This window comes from Orbicella faveolata, unplaced genomic scaffold, assembly GCF_042242905.1.
Source record: "Orbicella faveolata isolate gen_17 unplaced genomic scaffold, um_ofav_v1 contig_1, whole genome shotgun sequence".
Taxonomy (NCBI): Eukaryota; Metazoa; Cnidaria; class Anthozoa; order Scleractinia; family Merulinidae; genus Orbicella; species Orbicella faveolata.
Window position 1 is genome coordinate 7876033 of NW_028301536.1, and position 19291 is coordinate 7895323.

General features: G+C 38.8%; 2 protein-coding genes across 5 annotated transcripts in view; one reads left to right on the forward strand and one right to left on the reverse strand.

Annotated features, from left to right (window-relative positions):
• Positions 1-501: 501 nt before the first annotated feature.
• On the reverse strand, positions 502-13448 carry LOC110045831 (kelch domain-containing protein 2-like). 4 transcript variants are annotated; one of them, XM_089287575.1, is made up of 13 exons: positions 13240-13448; positions 10958-11055; positions 10453-10573; positions 9946-10055; positions 9706-9808; positions 9166-9240; positions 6804-6884; positions 6283-6341; positions 4517-4629; positions 3645-3711; positions 3113-3215; positions 2149-2201; positions 502-1292 (listed from the first exon to the last, which is right to left on the reverse strand). In XM_089287575.1, the coding sequence occupies exons 1-13, from the start codon at positions 13348-13350 to the stop codon at positions 1169-1171; spliced, it is 1218 nt and encodes a 405-aa protein (XP_089143701.1). In that variant the 5' UTR covers positions 13351-13448; the 3' UTR covers positions 502-1168. The 4 variants fall into 4 exon arrangements, with proteins under 4 accessions (XP_089143701.1, XP_089143718.1, XP_089143710.1 ...); XM_089287592.1 differs by having other exon boundaries at positions 9946-10005; positions 13240-13364; XM_089287584.1 differs by lacking the exon at positions 13240-13448 and adding an exon at positions 10733-10791.
• A 63-nt stretch (positions 13449-13511) lies between these two features.
• LOC110045840 (kinesin-like protein KIF11) overlaps positions 13512-19291 on the forward strand; it is a 31877-nt gene continuing 26097 nt past the window's right edge. The window contains exons 1-8 of the mRNA XM_089287631.1: positions 13512-13716; positions 15449-15688; positions 15968-16043; positions 16233-16298; positions 16516-16635; positions 17243-17367; positions 18087-18177; positions 18463-18529. Coding sequence (XP_089143757.1) covers positions 13661-13716; positions 15449-15688; positions 15968-16043; positions 16233-16298; positions 16516-16635; positions 17243-17367; positions 18087-18177; positions 18463-18529 — 841 coding nt within the window. The 5' untranslated portion in view covers positions 13512-13660. The remainder of the gene's footprint in view (positions 13717-15448; positions 15689-15967; positions 16044-16232; positions 16299-16515; positions 16636-17242; positions 17368-18086; positions 18178-18462; positions 18530-19291) is intronic.

Consider the following 19291-nt stretch of genomic DNA (forward strand, 5'->3'; position numbering starts at 1 on the left):
AAATTACATATTATATGATTTGGAGGTAGCTCCTGCTGCTTTGGGGGCATCACCCACCATCCCTACAGGAGGCCCTCTAAAGGACTGTTTGAAAACATGCTCACATTTGAACTGGATAGGCACAACAGAATACCTGCTCCCTGAGCTCTGGTAGGTACTAGGACTTACCAAAAGTACTAATTATGGTGTCACAAAAATGAGAGAATAAGGCCCTTTTTGTTTAAAGAGGAATCAAAATAAAATTTCAACTATTACTGGTACAGAAGCATAATTACATGCTTCTGCCGGTTACCGTAGTAAATTGTATTCTCAAGATAAGGAAAGTCCACTAAATTATATTATTAAAGTCCTTTCATAGACTGAGAGAATTATCACATATATTTTGTGATTGAGAGCATTAGAGATGAAAAGGAGAATTAAAAACAAAACTGCACTTTTCCCTTGACATGTTTCCTTGCATAGAGCAGTTGACAAAAGCAATGCAGTGAGATGAAGTCTCTCTTGAAGTAACTACAAAAAATAGTTTATTCTCAAAACTAGACATGACTTCATTTACCTTTTACATTCAACATGTAACTTGCTATTTTGAATTGTTAAATTATTTGTTTAATCTAAAGCTTGTCGTTCATAGTGGCTTTTAACATTTGTTAAATCCAGTGGTAGCTTTATGTGTTTATTTACTAGCATGCTGAACAATTGTCATTTGTCTAGATACCATAAAAATTCTTTATTCACAATATTGCACAGCAATACCACAAGCAACATCACAAAATTCAGGCACATCAAAACTCCATTATTATTTTGATCCTTTACCATGACACCATGTCTTAACATGGCTACTGCATTATGCTGTGCTGGTCCAACAATTGTGTTAAACAAACCTTGTAGGGAAGCACCCACTTCAGTGCATTAGCCACTCTACTGCACTAACAGTAACTTTTGGTGAGATAATGGGTGCTTCCATGGGTGGGGTCGAGGACTCCAGAAATACACTCAAGCCTGCTAGGGTGTTGGGCATGAGATGCCATAGCCTGTTCCTCTCCTCACAGAAGAAATGGGTGCTGTCACCCAACCTAGTTTGTTTGTGCCTAGGGTTATGGAACAGAATTTAATCACAGAGCTTCATCACACTTGGTGTTACTGTGATCGACAAGTGTTTCTATATGATCTACATCTTTCCAATAGCCTTTAGTCGTCTGTGTAAGAAGAGTGACATTACAAGGTTTTTTGGAAGCATCTTGAGTTGCTTTTGCAGAGTTGAATAACACTTCACAACTGTATCAGCACACAACCTGACAGGGAAAGAAAAAGGTAGTCACTGACTCGCTTTGACAATAGTCACCAAAATTAATTGATTGACTGTGCTTTAGATCTTCTCACTGAGGAACTGGACTGTACCTTTTCAAAAAAATGTAGACAAGAGAAAAGGGTGTACACATCTACATCAAAACCTCAAGCATTATACAGTGCAGTTCTAATGCATGTTATACACTGTCAGGGAATGCGTATTTATACCACATGAATTTGCAGTTCTGAATATACAACTTTGAGAGATAGTAGCACAACTAAAGCCTGGAAAAAGTCAGGTTTGAACAGAATTCAAAACCATGAGCTATAATAATACTGATGCATATTGCTCTACTAACTGAGCTAGGACCAGGTCAATTTATGAGTTTGTGATATACACCATCTACAGATGGTCATATCCCTCTATTCATAACCATGACTTTTTACGTTGTATACCTCTCTTTGCCCAATGTTCAAATATCTGAATAGATGTGTATTGTGTGCATGACCAGCCCATAAAGTTTGCTCATCTACTCCAACAAATTTAACCTCGCTATTATTCAACATTAAAAATTTGTGCATCATTGTTCTTTTTGTCAATGTGCAGTTCCAGAAAATATCCATACTCCCCTGACAGAAGGGATTGGAATTTCCTAGAAGGTTGGGGGGGGGGGGGGGGAGGGGGGTCTCTAAGACCAAAAATTTTAAAAATGTATGATGAAGCTTAATTGGAATTTCAAAAGGGGGTGGGGGTCTTGGGAAAAAATCCCTTTCGTGGGGGAAGTATGGATATTTTAGAAATTGGAAATACAATGATGAAATCACTCTAAAGCAACGAAATATTACAAATACATTTCTTACCAGTACAGAGGCTGGGGTGTAAACCTAAAGATCAGGATACTGTCAAGATGTTCCTGAAAAAAAAAGTAAAACACCAAAGGTGACCTCTACGAACCGCACCTCTTTGTAGACTTGCGCTATTTTTGCAAAAAAAAATCAGGCCAGCTGAGCTATTGTTATTGACAAGTGATGCTGAGATTTCTGACAGACGTTAAGACTACATTTAGCTAGAGTCTAATCATTTTCTTGTCACAAAGTTTAAACAACAGGCAATACTTTTTACGGGAATAGGAGGAAACCAGCACTTGCCATCTGATGATAGCAGATTCCTAAATACAAGCCAAGAAATTCATATAATAGTTTTTACTCACTAATCATGAAATGTACTCTTGGCTGCAGTGAGTTAACATTTTCCTGTTGTGATTGTCAGTGGTGTAAAATGAAATTAAAAAAGCCTTGTCAAGGCAGCAAGGCATAGCATTTAGGATGATGGATTTGTAATTCGGAGGTCCATTGTTCAAATCCTTCTCCCTGCTGCTAGCTGGCTTTGTGTTGGGTGGTTCCGAATCAACTTCGTGACATCTTGTAAATAAAACTGGTCAGCCACCAATTGGCTGGGACTGACTTTCAACAAGTGCTTGGTTCTATTTACATTTTTTTTCTTCATTTACAGTGTCCTCACTAATTATTATCACAGAAGAACAAAATACCATGGATACTTAATTAAGAACGATTGATTGATTGATTGATTGATTGATTGATTGATTGATTGACTGATTGCCTGCCTGATTGATTGATTGATTGACTGAATCAAACAATAGTCAAGACTTTTCTTACTACTCTTCTTCTTCAAGACGTTGCAGCATGATTTGCACTTTCTTGTACGAAACCCTAAAGGAGTCTCCACATATTGAGCTAGATTTCTATACAGGTGCAGGATAACATGTTCTATAAGCAAATGAACTTAAGATAATTAAATGATTACCGGTTCAAGGCTTAATACTGATGTAGCACAACCACCAAAAAGAACAACTTCTCCAGGTGAAGAGGAACTACAAGCTGTATGCCACATACGACTCACTGGTGAACTGACAAGAAAAAAGTCACAAATTAATGTTAACCTCGAAATGGGGTTTTGAACATTATATTTGCCAAATGAATATGATGTAAGTGCATGTAATTGATGTGTAAATGGCAAAAGTTTCCAAATTACAGGTACAACTTCCTGACACCCACATGTTTGCATGCCAATTACATGCGGACAAACAGGTGCATGAACACCCAATCAGAACATTATAAGTGGAGTTTAATTGTGATACAATTCATCATCATCCTCTATCCTATTGGTGCCCATAGTTGGCACACTGTTTATCAGCAATTCCTCGCCACTTGGTCCAGTGGACAGCCACTTGGAAGGGCCTCCTGCCAAATCTTCCATCACAGCTAAATAGCTGACTAGTTGATAATCTTTGAGTACCATTATCACTTACTAATGAAGAGTCATTTGCTTGCATTACCCTTGAATTGAAGGAACACTCAATTGAAACCAGATCATTGTTAAAGTGTCCAGAATATAAGCGTCACCTGACAAAAGGGAGCATAATCATTGTTAACATACAGTAACTACAACAGTTCCACCTACATTGTAATCATTTGGCAATACATACAATATTCCTGTAGGCTACTGAATACAGTAAACTTAAATTTAGCTTGACACTGAGGCCTAGAGGACATAAACAGACAAAAAATTATCAACATTGCTCATTCAATTTCCTTGTTTGCATGTTGCTATATGAAGGCACAATTTCACTTGTGATCCAAGCCTTTCCAAGTTGACCAAGTGCTTGGTAGCCTGCATGTAGACATTAAATATATAGAATACAGTAGAAACACAAGATGTCTGGACAAAGGCTAGCACTTGGAGATTGGTGTCTACTGTACTTAATTAGCACACAAACAGGTTCATTTCCAAGTGGAATGACAAAAAAATATGTCTTGAATCATGTTCTACAAAATACTTAGAAACTGGTCATTTCATGTTGTGCTCAGTTTGCAGAGGACAGTAGGAAAAATGTACATGTATAAAGATACATTACTGTTCTGTTCAACATTTGAGTCGCCACTGTTGTCATGGTTTACATAAGGATCAGTGAAATGTTTTAAATATACATTTTTGGGACAAAATAAGAGTGAGCAGATGTGCAAACTCCTGCACTGAAAACATGGGCCATTGCAGAGAGGTGGACATTACCAGGGGTTTCACTGTCAATAATTATTCAGTTTTTCTTGCAGCATTTTATTCAAGGTATCAAAACAACTCTATTTCAGTTTCACACAAGAGACTTCTATTCAGCTGTTTAATTTGACTGTAAAAGATTTTAAATATCACCTAATGCTTCTTCCACATTGTTGAAACCTCCATAAAGAAACAAATGTTTGTCACTAGCAGCAGAGAGAGAATGCCATGTTCTTCCTTCAGGAACATTGCCTGTTGTTGGAATACTAGAATTCAAAACATCATTCTTTTGTAATTACAACATAATTAAAAAAAGACATTAAGTCTTCCTGTAATTTGTAAACAAGAAGTCTGTTTCGTTTTGGGGTATGGGATGACAATACTCCAAAATATTTTAAGTGAGGTAAGTGTTATATGCACCCACCCCCCACCACCACCACCATTGCTCCCAATGCTGGAAGCAGGAAGTGCTCCCTTACAGCAACCCCACCTCTGCCAACTACCCCCACCCGCCACTACCACCACCATTGCTCCCAATGCAGGAAGCAGGAAGTGTTCCCTAACAGCAACCCCACCTTTGCCAACTGCCCCGCACCCCACTACCACCATCATTGCTCCCAATGCAGGAAGCAGGAAGTGTTCCCTTACAGCAACCCCACCTTTGCCAACTGCCCCCACCCCCCACTACCACCACCATTGCTCCCAATGCAGGAAGCAGGAAGTGTTCCCTAACAGCAACCCCACCTTTGCCAACTGCCCCTGCACCCCACTACCACCACCATTGCTCCCAATGCAGGAAGCAGGAAGTGTTCCCTAACACCAACCCCACCTTTGCCAACTGCCCCCGCACCCCACTACCACCACCATTGCTCCCAATGCAGGAAGCAGGAAGTGTTCCCTAACAGCAACCCCACCTTTGCCAACTGCCCCCGCACCCCACTACCACCACCATTGTTCCCAATGCAGGAAGCAGGAATTGTTCCCTAACAGCAACCCCACCTTTGCCAACTGCCCCCACCCCCCACTACCACCACCATTGCTCCCAATGCAGGAAGCAGGAAGTGTTCCCTAACAGCAACCCCACCTCTGCCAACTGCCCCCGCACCCCACTACCACCACCATTGCTCCCAATGCAGGAAGCAGGAAGTGTTCCCTTACAGCAACCCCACCTTTGCCAACTGCCGCCGCACCCCACTACCACCACCATTGCTCCCAATGCAGGAAGCAGGAAGTGTTCCCTAACAGCAACCCCACCTTTGCCAACTGCCCCCGCACCCCACTACCATCACCATTGCTCCCAATGCAGGAAGCAGGAAGTGCTCCCTTGCAGCAACCCCACCTTTGCCAACTGCCCCCTCACCCCACTACCACCACCATTGCTCCCAATGCAGGAAGCAGGAAGTGTTCCCTAACAGCAACCCCACCTTTGCCAACTGCCCCCACACCCCACTACCACCACCATTGCTCCCAATGCAGGAAGCAGGAGGTGCTCCCTTGCAGCAACCCCACCTTTGCCAACTGCCCCCGCACCCCACTACCACCACCATTGCTCCCAATGCTGGAAGCAAGAAGTGCTCCCTTGCAACAACCCCACCTTTGCAAATTGCCCCCCACCCCACAACTACCACCATTGCTCCCAATGCAGGAAGCAGGAGGTGCTCCCTCACAGCAACCCCACCTTTGCCAACTGCCCCCGCACCCCACTACCACCACCATTGCTCCCAATGCAGGAATCAGGAAGTGCTCCCTTACAGCAACCCCACTTTGCCACAAGTGTGCTATTAATTGGACAAAGTATTCTTTCACAACAAGCCCCCCCACCCCCCTTCATACAGGAAGCTTGGCCACTAAAGGATTTACCCTACTTGGTAATAGCGTGAGGTCTGTCATGATTCACAAATATAGAGAAATATATTTACCTATCACTCCACTCTAAGGTGTCCATATCAAGAGCATGCAAATCATTCCTTCGTCTTTCCTGTTAAGATATAAACATTAAATAAACTACAGTTGGACCCCGCTAATTCAAACTCAGTTATTTCGAATTCCCTGTTATTTCAAACCCTAAACTATTTCCCTTGAATTCGCCCTTCAGTCATTTAATACTATTGGCTAATTTGAACTCCCGCTATATCAAACTATTTTTTGTTTCCCTTAGAGGTTGAAATAGCGAGGTTGAACTGTATATATTTGGCTGATAACATCATTGTCTTCCCTAAAGTTGCATAATTATATAATATGATGTCTACTCTTAATTGTCTCAATGGGATCATGCCTCTTGAAAATGCACGATTGAAATGTTGAGATTTCAACAAAGGGAAAAGAAAAATCAAGCTTCATAAAATATTCAACCACTGAATTTGAGGGACTTTTCTATGACTCTATGGACATTCAAGTAACTTTGTCATTGTTTCTTGGAAAAATAAATTAATACTGTTACCAAATATCTTCCACCAAAAATATAGGCAATATTTCCCAGTTTAGCTGCAGCTTGAGCCGCTCTTGGAGTGGGAGCTCTACCCTAGAAAAAAAAAAGCAAAGCTAAAGATCAGGACCAACATAACGTATAAGTGGCAAGATGACTGTTTTTGTCTGTTTTGTTGTTGTGGTTGTTTTGCTGTGTGAGTATTTATTTGTTTAAGTTGCATACATGTAGCTCCATTTTAGATACCTTTTTTAACTTTAATTTAGAAGTTTCCCTACATACATCACAAAAAAAATCCTATTTTTAATTACCAAGAGCAAGGGTGGTACTAAGAGAATACCTGCTCAAGGTCTTGACAGTTCAGACCAAGTCCAGCGAGGTCTACCAAAAAAACCAATATCTCCCAGAACAGTCATGTATAAGCTTGGTTAATAAGACAGTTATTAAACACAGAATGAAAAAAGATGAATACCATGATTGTGGATCAGAGAGACACTGTAAACTTCAAGTGCACAATTCTGATTGCCAGCTAACTAAGTGTTTACTGTGCACTCATGTCTGACATTGTCACAACTGAAGAAGGAAAAGTTGTAGACAGTTGGATGATATCAAAAAGAATATTTTCCATAGATGCAATTTAAATTGTTGGAAAACAAGCAATAGAATATGACTAAAAAATGTACAGGATCATAGTTTTCACACAGTGCTCGGTCCACTTCTTGGAAAACATAGCACAGCAATAGGGCTATCTGATTGGTTGCCACTGGCACTCTGAACTAAATGGTTACTTGACTTTGTAGCCATTGGGTGATTCCAGAAAATATCCATACCCATACCACAGGTGGTATCTTGGAATTCTGAGGGAGAGAGCAGTTTCTTGGACTGGAATTCGGAAGGTATGGGGGGGGGGGGGGGGGGGGGTAACACAGTTTGGAATTCCAAAAGCATGAGGGGTTTCAGCTCTAAATTTCCAGAGAGGGAAGATGGTGAAAGCTTCGCTTGAAATCGTTTATCTGTTAAGTTTGCTAGTTTGTAAATCAAGCACGAACCAACTGCGGAAGCATGATAAAGATCATTCAGGCAGGGATGAGTGATCGGATGGGCTGTGCAGCAAGCTCAACATCGAGGGGGCCTTAAAGTTGATGAATTAGTCTGAAGATTGATAAAATGTAAACAAAAGATATCTGTGTTTCTTACCAATTTAAAATTATTGTTATAACATAACTAAAGCAAAGCGCGCGCTCTGATTGGTTAATTTAGCGTCTACTATTTGCCCATGGGTGTACGCTGCTGACGTGTGTGCTAATGTTTACAAAGCAAATCTTTTGACAGACATTGTTTCCAAAGTAATGGCTGACGTCCTTCTGCCAGAAATGCGAAACTGTCTTCACAGTTGTCTGAAGATGAAACTTCATCGAGTTACTGGTGTGCAGTCAGTTGTCATGAATGAATTTTCGTGCACTTGTTTTCTCTTGTCATGTAAGACTGCATGAGCATTTTTTTGTGATGTAGCTCAATAAAAGGACTTCTGTTGTTCCAATGTCTCAATGTTATGTTATAAAACAAATGGTAAACGCCATAGCGTGCACTATTGAGTTATGGATGCACTTGAGAGGTTTGCTAAGCACTCAAGAAGCTAGAGTCGCAAGAGGCGATCGCTCTTGCAACCCTTACACTTCTTTCGTGCTTAGCAACCTCCTGCGTGCATCCATAACTCAATAGTGCACACTATGGCATTTACCATTTGTTAAATTGACAATCTTGTTGCGTGCAAAAAACGTGCACCAGTCTCTGGTTTCCAAATGGAACATCTCACAGATTTGTACTAGGCTGCATTACTAGTAGTCAGGAGTAACTCAATGAACGAAATTTTGAATATGGCCGGTGACGGCACATCATGAACTTTACTTTTTTCTTCCACTGGTATCAATATGATCTACTATCCTTAAAATATACAGCTAATGAATGAAAACAAAAAGTTTTATTTGGAGGTAAGCAATTTAAAGATAACACTTAGAAGGGAAAGCTACAGTGTACTTTATTAAACATTAAAAACTGAGTTACTTCTTTGCTTGACTGAAAGTTGTGAGCAGAATTTTCCTGGAGGGGGAATAAGCACAAGTTTCCTGTTCATTAGAAGTTTTAGGCAGTCAGACAGGAATTTCAAAGGGTCTTTAAAAAATTGGAAATTCCAGAGGGGGGGAGGGGTTAACGATTTTGGAATTTGGAGGCATGGGGGGTAGAGCATTTTGGAATTTCCAAAAACAAGGGGGGTTAAAATGTTCATGCCGCCCGTGGCAGGGTATGGATATTTTCTGGAATCACCCATTAACCCTGCATGTATTTAATGAATTCCCATTTAATTTAATCATACAACCTTTGCTTTTGGTTGGCTCCATGTTAAATTACTTGTATCCAAAACAAACAAATGACTATTCCATCCTCTGTTATCCTAATAGACATATCAAAAATACCATACAATTTGTTCACATCATTTTGTTGAAATAGTCCTACTTCAGGCTAACATAATGGGCATTCCTTCCTCATGATCAACTCATTTATGATTCATGTGCACTAAGAATTACGATTTATTCATAAATATTGGTAATCCAGAAGGAGCAGTGGCTGCCTGGCACAGTAAACAGTCAAAAGTTGTAAATTATAATCATATTTCAGGGCTAAATTAAACTCAGTTTTATAGTGGACATTTCAGACCTAACCCTTCCTCAGTGCTCAGTTTAGTTTTGAATGGAACATATCATTGAATAAATAAACAGTTACTGTACATATACGCATGACTCTTACAAAATGATAAAAGAGCACTCCACATGTCGTGATCAAGCTGTTCAAAATATGAAATAACCTGCTAATATACAAAATGGACTAAATTGCTCAGTCTTGAAGTTAATTTACTTACAGTGAACTGCTCCTCGGAACCTGTGTTAAATGTGAAATATCCACAACATGCCTCTACTCTGTCAGGGTCAGGGGCTGGTCCATATCCTCCAAAATAGAATATTCTGTAAAATCAAATAATATTTAAAACCTTCAAGTTGTAGCTAGAAAATGAAAAATGCTGCTTTTTGGGCTACTGGTAAAACACAGAAAATGATTTCACAACTCCAGGAGTCAAGGACCACTGTGAGTAATCACTTACAAATCATTGTGAGTCCAACAGCACAGCTTGTCCCTGTCTGATGGAGGAGTCCCTGTTATCCTGCCAGTTACATTTTGCCATACAAATGATTTTAAATCTAAAACAAAAACCTGCCACAGAGATAATGACCGGCTAGGTAATCTCACCCATATGTTTAAGAATAATCAATCATTAATTAATCAATCAGGGGGGCTTGAACAAATTAAATAACTAGCTGTTGTTTTTTCAACAGTAACAAAATCACTGCACATGCACTTGTATGAACAAGTTAAAAATCAACATCATTTTGAATTTTTGTTCTCACTTCTGCCTCATAATTATAAATTTCTTGCCACTCTTTTTAATGAAACTTAAAGTATTTTGGTTGGAAAATCAATTTTCACTTTCCATCAGTCTAGCATCCCAAGTAGTTCCATCTCTCAAAGGTTGCTTTGGATACCTCAAAGATTCACTCAATCCATGAAAATGTCAGGTGACTTGGCCTCTACTACTTTACATGAAACTTACTGAGGAAGAAGGTCCGCTACTGTGATGTCCAGCAAATATGTACATATGTTTATCACCAATAACAGAAGCTGATGATCCTGACATGGGTGGCGGAGTGTCTCCACTTGTTTCAATGTGTTTCCTACAAACAATATCACCAATAAACAGCACACATCAAGAAATATTAGCACTCAGTAAATAAATTTGTAACCTGTACTGTTTCCAATTTTTGACAGACGTTGAAAGGCAGCAGAATACTGTTTGACTTTGACTAGTCATCAACATACATCTCTCTCCTCACCCCTGAAAATCGTCCTCACACCCACCAATGTCATCAATAGCACATCGCAATAACTTTACCTAGCCAAAAGTTCATGAACAAACATGTGTCAGCCACCAACTGTCCATGGCAACAACCTAGGCTAGATCTCTCTGCAGATTATAAGAATACAGTTGCCTCCCAATAACTTTAAGAGGTAAGAGAAACTTGTCAAAACATTTGTATTAAAAGCTGCTTGAACATTACCATGAAGAAGTCTCAATGCAGTAGAGCCAGACCTCATTGCTTGGATGATACTTGTCAGGCACAATATGAAATCCAGGAACTGGCTCCTCAGGATCTCCCTATACAGGTCAAAATACACGCAGCAATTACCAGTAAGAGGACAAGCTTGATGACCTAAACAGCTCCAGTATCACAAACTATAAGATTAATTATAACAATAATAATAATAATAATAATATTAATAAAAATAATATTAATAATAATAACATTAATAATAATAATATACATTTCTTTCTCCATCTCTGTTCTAGGATATATGATTGGATATTTTGCTTTAGTATAATTTCCAGAGGTAAATATAAGAATGGGACATTCTGATTGGTCAAAAAGCTCATCATATGATGCTATATTCACCCTGCTAGAGCTTGGTTACTAAGCTTGCCATCTTTGTCATCTTGGCAAGTAAACATGGCGGGCAGTTGCTGAATGAAGTTTTCATTTATTTGAAAGACATCACTCCAAGTCGAGGATATTTGAAAGGATGGAGAATTTTCAAAATGACTGCTGTTGCCCTTGGACCAAAAATCTTTTAAAGAACTCCTATTCAAGGCTTTTAACAATCGTAGACGCAGTGGTTACGTTGATCGCCAGCAGGTCAGATCGATTGACCGAAATTTATTTTTCTTCAAAATAAAGCTACTCACTTTTAGGCAATGATGACAACTGTGAATGAAGTCAACAACGATAAAACAAAGGTACCAGATGAATTCATTTTTCGTATTGTTTCGCTTGTTTGCTTTACTGCCGAACTTGATGAGTAAATTGATTGACAATCGATGTACATGTAAGCTTATTATTAAAACTACAGCTGCATACTTTTATGCACACGAACAATTGCGTCTGTGTTTTTATGTTTTAGTCCGTTATTTTGTAGTCCTTGATATTCACCTCTGAAAATTATTCTAAAACAATTATCCGCCTCAGGCTCAGTGAACATTGGTGAATATTCACCTTGACTTTGTCTCGGTGAATATTCACCACTGTTCACTTTGCCTTTGGCGAATAATTGTTAAATGTGTAGATCACTAATAATAATATTACATTTGTATATCACTGTTGTGGTTGCATCACTACAGCAGTTATATTGTCTTGAATAGGTTTGCATTGACCCCATTTCCGATTACAAAAGCACACAAATGAGGATGATGTAAGTACAAAACACCAAAACATCTACAGATGAGGCTGAGGACATACCCAAGGGGGGGGTACTCCCAGAAAATTTGGGTGGGGGTGTGCAGCCCACTTCCCAAAACTTTTACCCTATTTATGACCAAAATCTGTGATTTTCCCTACCCTATTTCTGACCTGACCAAAAATTGGAAACGCTTTTTATGACCTGACCTTTATATCAACACCTGGTTCAGACCTGCCTTATAATTAGTTCCGTAGTTCAGACCAATGTTAAATTGCCGTAAACATAATTTGTGAAGGGCTTTTGTTGGTTTTCTTTTCGATAATGATAAAACAGTGGCTTCTTCTTGAAAACATGCCCATATCAGGACTAGAGAGCAAAAATCATAGCCTATTTACTACCAAAAAGGCCTAAATCAATGCCCTATTTATGACCACAAAGGCTGAAAAACCATTCCCTTTGGGGCTGCACATACCTATATAGCTCATATAAGGGAGTACCCCCCCCCCCAAAAAAAAAAATGACGTATTAAAATAAATGGAAAAGCTGATCAAAAAACTGAGGGAAAGGAAAATGTTTCAGCAATAAACAAAGTTTCCATTCAGTGTTCAGATTAGACTGATTTCACCTACATTACATATAAATTAATTACATTTTTATTTCATAATTTCAATATTATGAGAGCTTATAATAAAACAATTATTGATCCATGCAGCTCGATCTGTAAGTGTCACCATCAGCCTTTGGAACCACGGTTCTAGAGATCGCATAAAACCTCATCAGTCATCCAGTAAACGGTAAAAATTAATTTGGAGATGGGGCATATTATATTCATAGGTAAACTGGGCTTAAACTGGATTGGATAGTCGAAACAAGCGGAAAATTTGCCTCAAGCTACACACTTAATCCACCCCTCCATCCCCCCTACGGTACTCGTGATAAGAACACGACTTGAAATTGTACGCATAATAACGGAATTCTTGCCGCCTATTCCACCGAATTTCTGACTTAATACAAACTAATTAACAACGCTAATTTTTCATCTTTACTACCAAGCTTTACATAAAAGCTTAGCTTATCTACACCACCTCCCATTAATACGCAAGCTTACGTTGTAGTAGCCTCCCCAGATGACTAAATAGCCATCAAAATGAGCCGCTATGTGGCCGCTTCTTTCTCTTGGCTTCACCGTGCCATTTATGGACGGGAATACAAAAGTCATGTCCTGAGCATTTGAAAATTACAGGTTTAAAAACACAATTTTCTATTCTCCTTTCAGACCACAAAAAGACCAAAACATGGAATTTTGCAACTTCGCAATGTGTTATGGGAAAGTTTTACCTCATCCGCATGTGACGTTTGCCGTTGAATTTCATTGGACCGTTCAAATCTGGCACCGAAATCGAATCGAACGAGTAGGCGAGAAGTTCAGGATCTTGAGCAAATTTGTCATCAGAAAAAATTACTACGTCCATTTTAAGTAAAATCTGTTAAAGTTCAAGACTGTTTTTTCTTTAAGGAGGGAAATCAAGATGGTCAAAAGCAAAGCACCGCAAGAAAAGAATATTCAAGTGGTTGTTCGGTGTCGGTAAGTTCAAAATGGCTACATTCAACACTACAAAGGATCTTACCGACTCCCTTTCAGGCTTCTTTATGTTAGCTTATTTCGTGTCTTAGTGGCCATCCATTGATCCATGAAGAAATGGATTAAACGGAAGAGATATGCACATACATATAAATCATGCTCTAAAACCGTATACGGTCGGGATATGTACAGCTTATTTGGATGAAAGAATCTGATGAAGAATTCTCTTTGGAAATCAAGCTAGGAATGCGTCTATCAATCATCAAATCAACATGGCACCAGACTTAATGCGTTGTGTTGGTTGTGCCATCACTTTGTTTCTTGCAAAATGTGAAATCAAGTCAAATATATTTTGAAATATGTAGCCAAAACGCCCATCTCGATCCACGACCCGTCTTTAGACATGTTTTCTGGTTTTATATACCTGTCGACTCTCACGAGTAAGCAAAACTATAGGGCCGATAACAATACAAATTAGCAAGGACACTTCGTCCCGTATTCCTACCGTGTGATATCGTGGCTTTTGGGGGATTACATACCTCTTACTAACCGAGTTCGAGGGTCCTACTGTAAGTTACGGACTAAGTTTTTCCCCATCGATTTATAGCCCAAGCGCGAAGCGCGCGGACCATGAATCGAAGGGGAAAAAAACGAGGATCCGTAACTTACAGTACGGATCGAGAAAACGAGGTTAGTAGGATATTTATTGCATCTCTACTGTGTGTCTGACGGGTTCGGAAACGACTTCTATTCACGCGGAACAGCTTCAAATTTCTGACGTACCTCGAACGCAAAACGACTCAATTTGAAATCGTTGTTTAGTGACTCGTAAGTCATTAGTAGGTTTTAGTGCAGAATTTCAGAAGTAAAAGAATGTTTTAAACTTTTATTTGCTAAAAAAGTTAAGAACACTTGATGATAAATCACGAAACATTTTGCCAACAAAATAGCTTTGAATTTTAGCAGGCCATACAGTAGATCACGGCCAGCAAAATTAACCAATCACAGCTCACGTACTAACTGAGAGGTATGATAAAACATATAAGAATTCATGTTGAGGAAAATAATTGAATGAAATGATTTTTAGTGTTACCAAATGTAAGCAAACACAGCTGGAAAGTGCATTAAGTTAATAATCTGAACTGACGTACGTGTAAGCTTGGCCTTCTTCAAAATCAGTCCAACATCAAAACAAAAAGTTCACGGCAATATTTCATTAATTTCTTACATGGAGCAAGGCAACGTTTGTATGGAGTGAGGTAACTTTGATTGTGGAGCGATCTAACATTTGGTTGGAGTGAAGTGACCATGGGACAAAGTGACTGTAATAAAAAGTGTCAAGTGCCTTAGTGCACACAACATGACACCAGTTGTTCAATGCAAAGTTTAAATCAAGACTTTAGTTGCAAAAGTACTAGGTACAGCATAATCCAGGATCAGCATCAATTATGATCTCAGTTTCTTTGAACTTTTCAGTCAGGTTTTATGTTACTTTATATTTTCTGCCTTCAACTTTTCTCATACTCAACCAAAAAGAGCTAACAAAAACATTTTTCTACAAGAAAAATTTAAGCCTCTGGGATCCAGGCTCATAACTCTGACCATGCATTGTCAGATCCCAAGTGTAACAAAATGAACATTCTAAGCACTCATTTGACCATCTGGCTCCCAGCTCCTGAGTACAAGCACCAAATCGATATCTCTTAATAATATTGTTATTGTTTTGTGATTGTAGGCCCCGAAATGGAAAAGAGGTCAAAGAAGGCTCGCCATCTGTGGTCAAGTGCCAGCCAGCAAAGCGGGAAATAGTTGTTAAACATGACATTGCAAACACTTCCTCATTGTCATCAACAACAAAGACGTTTACATTTGATCGAGTGTTTGCCCCTGATACCAAACAGATTGATGTTTATCGCTCAGTTGTTGTGCCAATCTTAGACGAAGTTCTCATGGGATACAACTGTACAATCTTTGCGTAAGTCAGGTCTTAAATTTTACGTACATTTACAGTGGAACCCCACATTAAAGGGGTTCTTTAAATAAGAGAATGACTGACTGAGTGTTTGGTGGGGCCAGAATAAAGTGACCTTAATAACGAGGTTGTGGTATTAATGCGGTTGTGGTAAGGCGGGGTTCTACTGTACCTTTTAACATGGTGCTTTCCAAACCTTTGAATTTAAAAGCGTTTGATTTGGTGCTTATATGTTCCACACAGAGGGGCAGTTATTTATTAAGCATAATCTGTCTCTTCTAGCTATGGTCAGACTGGAACAGGGAAGACATATACCATGGAAGGAGAGAGAAGTCAAGAAGATTGTTCTTGGGAAGAGGTGAACAACTTATCCTTAGAAACATAACAGCTAACAACAATGACTAACATATACATGTAATGTACTTGGAAATTTATATACTGCACCAGTAATTACACCCTTACATAACTTTGTCAGTTGATGAAATCCCTGCTTCCTACGTGTAAATCTCTCTGAATTCCTTTTCTCACTGTGTTTATACAATTCTAGGATCCTTCAGCTGGAATCATTCCACGGACCATGCATCAGTTGCTAGAGAAATTGAACAGTCAAACTGTAAGTTAAGTTTATGCTTAATCTTGGAGTGTGGTTTTCATTGAGCAAAACTGAAAAGAAATGTTCAGATCTTGTTGATACTCAGTTCTCAGCAGCTATTTTAAGAAAAAAATACATACATGTATAATGGATATTCAGTTAAACAGGAAGCAGAAAGCTAAAAAAAATGAATTGAGATGAACGAGCAAATGATGAATTTTTAATTATTGTTTTTCAGGACTGTGAGTTCTCTGTCCGAGTCTCATTTTTAGAGATATATAATGAAGAGCTATTTGATTTACTGAGCTTGAGTATGGACAATCAAAAGATGCGTCTTTTTGAAGACTCAACTCGTAAGGTAAGAAAATATCATTCTGGTACCTGAAGACTCCTTTCTTAGAGTCCTGACCTTGTCATGCTTGAACAATAACAAAATAAAATTATAGTATAAATAACCACTGTCTTTCATATTTCCTTTACCATCATGCAATGCATGTTCTGTTGTCAGGTTCTGATAACTTATGTACAGTACATTGTAGATGTTTGATTACAGACAACCAGTGTGCCGGTGCTAAACAGATTTAGGCCCTGTCCACACTATGCCAGAAAAAATACAGCTTTATTTTATAGGTGTATTGTGGATGGGGCCTTACAGGGCTGTGCTCTGGAAGTGCCCAGGTGTCACAGGTGACTAACTTTTGTCTTGAGGCGACTGGAAAAACTTATTTTTTTATATAAGCTTAATTGCTGGGCACCCAGGATTTCATGGTTAGGAGCCTTTGGGCTCCTCACAATTTTTCTTAGACCACAGCTCCTTGCCTTATAATATCAAAAAAAAAAAAAGCTGTTTTTTTTTCTGATTGAAAAAAGATTAGTGTTACCAAGCCTCCTTTAGTACTGCTTAAGTTAAAATATTGTTCATCCCAACTCACCATTATTCTTACACTTGGTGTATTTTTCTTTAGGGTTCAGTCGTCATCCAAGGTCTGGAAGAGCTTGTAGTCCATGACAAAGATGATGTGTACAACATTCTTGAAAGAGGTAGAGCTAAGCGACAAACAGCAGCAACTCTTATGAACGCACATTCAAGGTAAGCATGTTGTGACCGATATGGTATATTGGCCATTTTAACCGTAACCATACATAGCCTCTTTATGAATCAAGTGAAGCCTCAGTTGACTTTATGATGATAGGTAATAATTATTTGCAATCGAAAAGAAGCAAGCCGGTTTGTGTCATGCATTCTGTTACAAAGTTGACCTTAGCCTGACATTTCTGCTGAAAGACCTGATCAAAAATGGGCTGCTGGACGCTGTAAAATATACTTCATTGTGCACAAGTTTAGGCTAAAAAAGATTGAACATTGCTGTCTTACTGCATGTTCCCCATCTATGAATGGAATAGATGAGATTAGAGTCCATAGTACGATTCTGAGAGGAACACAGAACACAGAATCATCCACTTGATACTTAACACATTTGAGTAACACTGATGTTTTACCATCATGAATATGGAATTTGCCAGCTGGGATCGTTAGGATACATCTAACAAACGTCAACCCCCAAAGAGCTCTTCTTGGAAAGAAAATGTTTTGCTGGTTTAGGAATTTTTTTGTTTGTTAAAATAGAATTCTCACCTCAAAGAAACTTCCTTCAAAGAGGCATTGAGTTGGGGTGTGGGGTGAGGAGAAACTGTTAAAAATTGTATTTTGAATCAACTAAAGGAATTATAGTGTAGAGCAAAATGCCTGGGATGTAGGTATTTTTAAACAATTTATTGAAGAAATTTTTGTTAAATTCCTTTTTTTAGTCGTTCCCATTCCGTTTTCTCGGTTACCATTCACATCAAAGAGAATTCTGTCAGTGGTGAGGAATTACTGAAGATTGGAAAGCTGAACTTGGTAAGTAAGATTTCACTCCTTCTCCTGCGAGAAAATTGTTTTCCTAATGTCATGCATGTATATAGATTGGCACATACATTATACGAGGAGTCCTTGCAACAAGTCCAGTTGTTTTAATTTTCTCTTTTTTTGCGGGGGGGGGGGGGGAGTGGGGGAGGTGGTGGTGGTAGGGGGCCTTGACTGCAGCGCAGTCCAGTAAAAAGTGTGCAAAAGAAAAAACCATGATCAATTTCCAGTCATCTTGTCATGGCTACATCCTCAGTCAATAACCCATATTTGTGACAGGTGGATTTGGCAGGAAGTGAAAATGTTGGAAGATCAGGAGCTGTGGACAAGAGGCTTAGAGAAGCAGGTATGAAGTGGAAATTATTACTACATGACTATGAATGGTATACAGAGTATGTTGTGGCTTAATTTTACCCTTGGTAAAGTTTGATATTTTCCTTTCTCTACTGTATGGTAATATGTTATTAAAATGATGTATGTTAAACAGGAAAATAACAAATTGTACCAAAGGACATTAGGTAATATTGAACCACAACATATAGATTTTAACTGTTTGAAAAATGTGAGACATCTGTGAGAGATGCAGTGAAGATTTATATTTGATCACATAAAATAATGTAGTTCTTCTTTTAACTTATACCGTAAACTTTCGGAAGTCATGACCCCCTGAAAGTAACGTTAAAAAATTGTGTTAATTGTGTTAAGTAGCAAGCCCACCCATTCCCTCCTCTCTGAAAACAGTGAGACCAAGTTCAATAGCATATTTATTTTTTCAATCAATAGTCAGGTGAAAGTTAAAGCACTCCACAGCAAGGGAAGGTATCACTTACACCACAAAGCCTTGTGAAATGTCAATTTGGACTTTATCAGTTTATGTTGCACCATGTTAAAACAAAATCTGTGAAGTAAGATGAATGTACCATAGGAAACTTTGATTCAAATTAAAATCATTTTCAACAGGAGCATGTATTGAAAGGAGGGCACTAAAATATTGTTTAATAAACAGACTACAAAATAGCAGTGCGTCATTAATTACAAACAGTTGCTGTGTCTGACTTGCTTTCGTGCCGACCACTTACAACAAAGTCTAGACATGAAGAGCCTACCC